We start from the raw sequence: 8,204 nt of genomic DNA, 5'->3' as shown, positions 1-8,204 counted from the left end.
TAAATTAAAAAAAAAAAAAAAAGGAATTCTCTTTTTGGCCATCGGCTTCAAACCCTAACATCTTTTCCTACATCATTATTGTTCCTGTTTATCCTAAACTCCGTCTACGCATTCTATTTTGATTCCAAAACACAGAGGTTGGTTTCTGACACCATAACTAAGAACCTAATGATGATCTGATTTCTTATTTGTACAAAGATAAAACTATGGTAACTATTTGGTTTGGACATTATCTGCCATGTGGACTTCCTAGGAAACAAGTGAAAAAGAGATGGGTGAGAAAAAGAGCTTTTTGGTTTCTCCTCGGCGTCCCGGAGTCTGGGTCTCTGGCCCTAGCCTATCCCCAAAACCCAGTTGTAGCCCTGACTTCCTTAGGTTCCATTAGAACCCACAATAGGACCTTACTCTTGTAATAAATTCCCATCACTTTGTTAGCTTAGGTACGTTTCTATTACTTGCAACAAATTTTTAAGACAGATTTTTATCTTCAAAGGAAACCACTGGGTTCGTGTCATATTGGAAAAGTAATTATTTATTATGACAAAAATAAAACTGTTGACTGAAAACAAATAAATGTTACACTGTATCGCACCATGATTGCAAATGAGCCAAAACCTGTCTAAAAAATGAACATTCCAGAGCAAACAGCATCCTTTTTATTGTGAGTAGGCATGCAAGCAACTCATTATAACATAATTGCAGAAATAAAAAAAATCCGTTAAGTACCAGCAACCTAAACTTAACATATAAAAGAAGCATTTTATGACAGTAACAAAGCTATTAAAAAATTTAAAACATGTCTTTAAACAGCCCCACCATTAGTAGAACATGCTTTGAACCATTTTCAAGAAGTGATGATGTAAATGCACTAAGTAATTGGTTTGCTCTTTTTATTTTATTAATGCTATATATTAGACCAATAGCACACATTTCAGTTGCTTGGTTGGGGTTAAGAAGCACAGTTCGTGGCATGAAAAACATTCTTTTTTCCCTCCTATGCAATACCAAGGGACCCACAGAGAGATCCAATTCCTAATTTTGTCCGTATTAACACCATCTATTTTGACCAAGCTGATTAGCAAAGATACTGTTACAGCTTTTGTAGAAAGCCTAAAGCTTGATGGATAACAACAGTTTGTATTTAAGCCTTAAGAAATGAACATAAATATAAATACACTTTAAAGTAGTTTTACATTCTGAGGCAAGAAGTATATTTTACAGGGCCTGCTGTTTCCTCGTTAATGCTCTAAAGCACCAATTTATGTGAAGATGGCAATGTGTGATTATAACCATTATATTCTGCTTAGGAGAAATCCAGGGACAAGGCTGTAATAGCTTTTAGTTTTTGTTTCTTTTCTTTTTAAAAACCATACTCTGTGCAACAGATAAATAGGGTAAAATGTAATACTATCACATAATTGGAAAAAAAATCACAACCATCATTTTGTAATTCACGCTTTTAACGAAATAGCAGCTAAACTTTTTTTAAATTGAAATTAAAAATCTCATAACTACACTGAACAGTTTACTCCAAGAGAATAAAAGAGGGACTTGTCGAGTCCCTGAACTTCCTGAGGGAAAACATAAGAGGATTAAAATAATCACTTATGAATAGGGACAAAATATGCAAAGAAATTAGGCACAACCAAGATCAAATGATAGTCATCTGACATCCTCCCAACACGTAATGAACTATGGTCACAGTATAATTGATCAACTTTTAGGGTTCTTCCTTGCCCTTATTTGATTTTTAATGAAACAAATTAAGTATTGACTGAGCACTTGCCTGTGTGCTTTAATGAAGACAGTACGTGAATCTGCTATACCATGCCAGCCATGCCCGCCGCAACCAAGAATAAAATGAAATAGAATCTCCCAAGAATGCTATCCCTTACATGTGAATTTTGCATATTTCAAATATAGTTGGCGTGAAGGGGGAGTATTTATGGGTGTAACATCCCACAAGCTTCAGCAAAGCACCTTATGGACTGAAAAATGAGGTAACTTCTTAATTAAGATTTTATAAGTTTGTTCAAGAGAACATTTCCATTCCTCTAGAACTCTGTCATCTATTCCAGAAGATATGTACGGCACATTTTATTGTTTCTCCATTTCTAGGAGATGGTGCAGATTACCAATTTAAGAAAAAAATTAAAAAGATGTGACTGACAACACTAACAAATTCTAAAAACCTGATTAGTCTTTGGTCGTTTGGCCACTTTAAAAGTAAGATATCTAGCTCTACAGAAAAGAGACTATACTTTCTAGCAATTTTAGTGCCTTAAATGAGGGAAATTCACTGTTTTCATTCACATTTTCTCTTACTTAATATCCTTTTGAAGGTTTTTCTACCTCACGTTTATCTTTACTACCAAATGCTTCTACTTCATTTCTAGGTACAACACTCTATACCCCAAATTAACCTTTACCAAACATTTTACCAAATCATATACACTTAAAGGAGATTTTGGATCTGTTGAACACCATATTTTTTCTACTTTAAATGGAGAATTAAAAAAAAAATAAATGGAGAAAAAAATTTTTTTAAATCAATCTTCTCTATTTACTTTTGGCTACCTGGAATTCTTTCAAAAATACTTTCTGGGAACCTTGGATTTCAGGCTTCACAGTAATGCTAAATGAGGACGAGACACTACTGAAGGAACCAACCTTGAATGTAAACTACTCTCAGATGTACAGAGACATTTAGTAAAATATTGACAGCCTGGCTACACGCTCCTTTCAATACTGAAAAGTCAAACAGAACTGGGAGTTTGGGGAAGCATCTAACGCCAATAGACTCTGAACAAACTGACCACTTCTAATTGATAAAAGCCAGGATAATAAGCAAGATATTCTCTGAAAGAGAGTACTTTAAACACAACACTGGTGTTTTATTATCAGCAGCTTAAAATAATTTTCTTAGCAATATGGCTTATTTTCTCTTCTGTATTATCATTAGCTCTTAGTTCAATTTAAGCTGAGTAGCAGTTACTTGTTGATACTTTGTTTTCTTATTTGATTGTATTCATCAACTAAATGAAATGAAAATGAGGTGGGAATCAAAGAACAGACAATGTTCTTGAATTTAATTTCATATTACATGTCCTTTCCTGGTATTTTAACTTTTGGACTTTAATGTAGTATGTAAGGAATTAGGACTTTAAAACCAAGATAATGGAGTTCTAGCTGGCTTAAGTGTCTCAATATGGGAGAAAACAAAAAGGCTGTGAACAGTAACCATCTAAGGTCAACTAAACAATTAATGGCCAAATTAAGATTCAAATCCACCTCTTTTGACAGCCAGCATAGTATTCTATTAGATACAAGTTAATAGACTACATCTTGAAGGGACTTTATCCCAACAAAACATAAAAGATCCTCTTTTAGAATTGAACTGAATATGAAATATTTTAGATCCAAAGCCACAGAGAAAACTTTAGACTCAGGAAGTTGGTCTTCAAACATAAATGTCAATGGAATTTACCCATCCACAGGCATAATACCACTACATTTATCTACTGATACAGTTTTCCATAGCTAAGAATTAAATGAGTGCTAGTGACAAGCAATCCCATGTCTAAATTTGTCCTAAGATACTACACAAAAAAGATTTTTTAAAAATATAAAGATTTATTGATTTCTTTAAAAGTTTCTTTGCTGACTCCCCATAGTTCTTCAGAGACTATTGTTTACAGCACTGCCTGTATCACTCACCATTTCATAGGAAAATAATTTTCTCTTTATGCTATAGAAAATAAAAGTTAATTTATGCTTAAACAAAAGGACTTTGGCTATAAAGGTAAGTGCCCATTTAAAAATTTTTTTTAACAATAAAACTTGAATTTATTATCTTTCTTCTAAGGAATATAGAATAAAATTATACCTCAAAGCACACCTAACACAGAACCTAAAAAGCAAAAATTACATATTTAACCGTGAGTTTTCCAATAGATTATATATATATATATATATTATTTCAGATTTTAAGGAATTAAATTACACTAAGAATACAAATTATGTAGTATATTCCCATATAAAGGGGCCTGTTAATTCTGAGAGTTCCCAAATGCGCTGCAATAACAACAGTGGGTTTAAACATGAAGAATGTAACATGTTCAAAATGGAGAAAAATACTGTATTTGGGTGGCAGTTACATTTCAGTTCTAATAAAATATTTTAAACTTTCATTGCTTCATCCTCAAAATAAAAATAAAATCTAGAATAATCTCCCAAAAGTAATATGGGTGGGTCCCATGCTTTGCACTTTGCTAGGCAACTGAAGGGTTGGTGGGGAGGTGAATCTTGAATTATTTCATTGTCAAGTTAATCAGCTGTTAATCTGACTTCTAGAGAACAGGTATAGTACAAAACTGAGAATTCATCTCAAAATGTGAATAAAGGCACTAATTACAAATTTACATTTTTCATCAAACAATATTTTATAGTTGACTGACAATGAATGTCCTAATCAATGCTTTACTATGAGGTACCCGCTTGGGTCAAACAAAACATTCTCTTGGAGTAAAGGATAATCTGTTTTCTCATCAATGTAACAGGAAATCTCTAATGAGAACCTATAAAACACCTTTAAAAAGTCTTACATTAATTTTCTATTTAAACTTTTCCCAATCACTGCCACAAAAACTAGTGGGATATCGATTTCATTATCAACGCAGCTAACGTAAACCGTTTCTAATCCCAAACTAACAAAACGCTTTTTAAAAAAATTTAGAAAATAAAATAAATTGTATTTTAAAAAATTAAATAGCAAACTTGAATCTATACTAGCAGTTGTTTGACAAAATACAATCAACTATTAAAAACACTTTCAATATAATGCTGATGTGGTAATATAAAAAAAAACCGTATAATTTGATAGAAGAAAACTGAGCCAGCCAATCTTACTAGATATAAGAAGATAAATTTCATAATAGGGATGGATACAAGGGTATAAATACATTTTCTCAGGATGGAGCTAAGAGAATTATCCTCAGTATTTATGGCTGAACTCTACAACCAAGACAGAAATTCTGGCAAAGTGTGCTTTAGGTAAATGGTTGTCTTCATAATTCTTCCTGCTCCCTGCCCCCAAGCACATAACACGAAGCATCCATATTGATTTATGTTTGCTTTTTCTCTCATATTCTAGATTATGGATTTTATTAAAAACAAAATTTACCCTCTACCTGGTATAGAATCACTAAGAAAAAGGTTCAAAACAAGGTTAATAGACCACTAGTTCCCAAAGTCCAGAAAGCTTTCCTCTGGCCATTTTTCAGTTCTAGGGTGTGCTACCACTAAATAGAAAGAAAATGTTACCACATTCAATTAGACTAAATATAATAAATCAAGTATACCTGAAAACAGACCAAAAGTAAAATCAATTTACAATAAAAATATTAAAATTAAAATACCACTTTTGAACAGGTATTTTGATATTCTTATGAACACTGAATCCTATTTTTGACCCAAATGAAAAAAATACTGCAAAAATGAATTATTATTCTAAGTATGCATTTTATCCCTTTCATTAGAGCAAAATCACACATTTGAAATAAAGGGTCAAAATTATAATATTTGTCCTCCCTCTAAAGTATGCACTATTTATATTACTGTTCATATGAGACAACTGCCTTGAAACTTTTCAATGATATGTAATAAACTTCTGATAGCATACGACTTTTTCTTCCTATTTTAAAATTTATGTTAGTGTTGACTTTCAGTCTCCTAGTAATACTTTAAAAGCTAGGATTAAATTCAGCAGTTTCCTGTAACCCAGCAAAAGACTTTAGAACATCTGGTTCTGTAAAGAGGGCAACTGTTTTAAGCCTATTACACTATAACCTCAGATGGATTTAAGGAAAAGTCATATGGTTTTCTAAGTATAATATACTGCTGGTGGTAGAAACACTTCAAATTCACACACAATTTCAAATTTTTAAGAAATGAAATATTTATACTCTGCTTCAGCTATTGCCCAAAGCAGATGTGCTCTCCCTTGCAAATGGAATAGTTGAACTTTCTGCTCAGAATAAAAGTTGCTTATAATTGATAGTAAAATATATTCCAAGTGTCTTGTTTTGATAGTAGTGCTGGTACGCTTTAATAATTTCCGGTAGTTAATGTATGTGTTGAATAATATGACATTTTTAAAATATCAGATTTATCAAAATATTTACCATCAAAGTTGGGCTTTCAAATATTTTTCCTTGATTAGTTTTCAGTCAAAACTAATCTCGTGTTAGAGGCAGAAAAGTGAATTTAATTCTTTTAGATAAACAGCCTACTTAATTTCCATGCTAACAGTAAGTTAAAATTATCCCATGACTTGCAATAATGTGGGAGAAATTAACTTAAAGGCAGTTCTCATGATGGTCAGTTTTCCCTATATATAAGTATCTTCTAGGTAGATTTCTTTCTCTATAGTAAGTTCTGCTCAAAAGGTAAGTGGTTTGAAGAGGGAGCAAATATTTAGTACTAGTTAAGTTTGCAAGCAGAACCTGATGATTTCCACTACTACCATGTCAAACCAGTAATTATCTGGTAGGGAAAGGGAGTGGTCAAGAAATGAAAGAAACTGGTCATTAAAGGTATTACAATACTTCGGAAAACATTAAACATATGACAAACATTTCTTACAAGGCAGTCATTGAATAGTTAGAATCAGCAGTCAGAAGAATTATGTTGCTGAAAACATAGTTACACATTATGTTCATCCAACTGAAGATTAGTGCATTAAAAAAAAGTTAAGAAAAAATCTTTTATGTTCCAGTTCAGCTGCACTTGATTCAAGTGTTGCTCATAGAGGTTTGTGTTGTTATAAATTAAACATGCTGCTGCCTTAGCAGCCAAAGGTACTAGGAAAATGTTCATGTCACAGAATAAATAGAGCAGTCTCTTTTCAAGCAAAAAGTTATCTCACACCGATCCGGGAGGTCATCCACTCTAGACCTTGGCATAACCTGAAACAAAAGACATAAGTATTTTCAAAATGGAAATACTTACAACTGAAAGCATACTTATTACTTTTAAGTCTTACCCAAATGTTGATACTGCGATAATGATTTATATAGGCAAGTAAAATATGTAGATAACACCAGAAGTGCAATTTTTAGCCCTTTTTGTTTAAAAAAGATTTTATTTATTTATGTATTTGACAGACAGAGATCACAAATAGAGAAGCAGGCAGAGAGAGAAGAAGGAGCAGGCTCCCTGCTGAGCAGAGAGCCCGATGTGGGGCCTGATCCCAGAACCCTGGGATCATGACCTGAGCCGAAGACAGAGGCTTTTAACCCACTGAGCCACCCAGGTGCCCCCAGAAGTGCAATTTTTAAGTGGAAGATTCACTTAGACAAAATGATGGGACCAGATTAGTTGAGTAATTGGGAAATGGTTTCAGTCTCATCTTGAAGATAACTCAGCTCTACAATCAAGACTGCAAATACTCCTCTCCCCCGAATTTTAAGATTAAAACTGAAACCACTACAGAAACTCTCCCCTATGCACCTAAATTCTAAAGAATGGAATGCTTATGGCCCAGTCTTAGGCTAGGTCAAAAAGTCTACGTGGAGCTATTTTATTACAAGCTATTTCCAATAGGAGCATAACAAAGAAGGTCAGGTTGATCAAAGGACAAATAAGCTCCTGGAAATCAACTAGGTAAGTCACGTGTAACACGCTGGGTTCTCTTTAGCCTACTCCATCCAAATTCAAGTTCTCAGGAAAAAAGAATAAGCTATAGGAAGCAGTTATCTCAAATGTTTCCTCTCTCGAAGTATGCCCCCTGAAAGGATTCCTGATTAGAAAGGAGATGTACTCTTATGGAAAGCTGAGAGCTCATGCTTTATTAAGGCTTTACAGAAAATCTGAAATTGCTTTGAAGCTTCCTCTTTAATTCAGGTTAACTGTAATGCTTATGCAAGAAACGAAACAGCAACTAAAAATCTGGATTGTGACAACTTCTTCCAGACATTTGTTATTGACTTTTTTGCTAAAATACTTTGTTTATATTAAAAATTACAAAAATTGTGTCAGTAACTCTGCTAAAGTGTAACTTAACAACAGTAATGGACTAAAATTATTTCTACCTTAAATAATTGAAATACAATATGAAAGCGATCTTTAAGAATAAAAAAGGGAATAGGATCAAAGAAGAAAAGTTGACAGAAATTTGAAAGAAGTCATAGCTCCCCTCATACTGT

General features: G+C 33.1%; 1 protein-coding gene across 1 annotated transcript in view; it reads right to left on the bottom strand.

Annotated features, from left to right (window-relative positions):
- Positions 1-514: 514 nt before the first annotated feature.
- The window catches only part of ARL5B (ADP ribosylation factor like GTPase 5B), a 30,504-nt gene continuing 22,814 nt past the window's right edge, over positions 515-8,204 (bottom strand). Inside the window, exon 6 of the mRNA XM_044229313.1 lies at positions 515-6,965. Coding sequence (XP_044085248.1) covers positions 6,917-6,965 — 49 coding nt within the window. The 3' untranslated portion in view covers positions 515-6,916. The remainder of the gene's footprint in view (positions 6,966-8,204) is intronic.

The sequence above is a fragment of the Neovison vison genome, chromosome 12 (assembly GCF_020171115.1).
Source record: "Neovison vison isolate M4711 chromosome 12, ASM_NN_V1, whole genome shotgun sequence".
NCBI lineage: Eukaryota > Metazoa > Chordata > Mammalia > Carnivora > Mustelidae > Neogale > Neogale vison.
The sequence above is the reverse complement of the archived record's forward strand: the minus strand, read 5'-3'. Positions and strand labels throughout refer to the sequence as shown.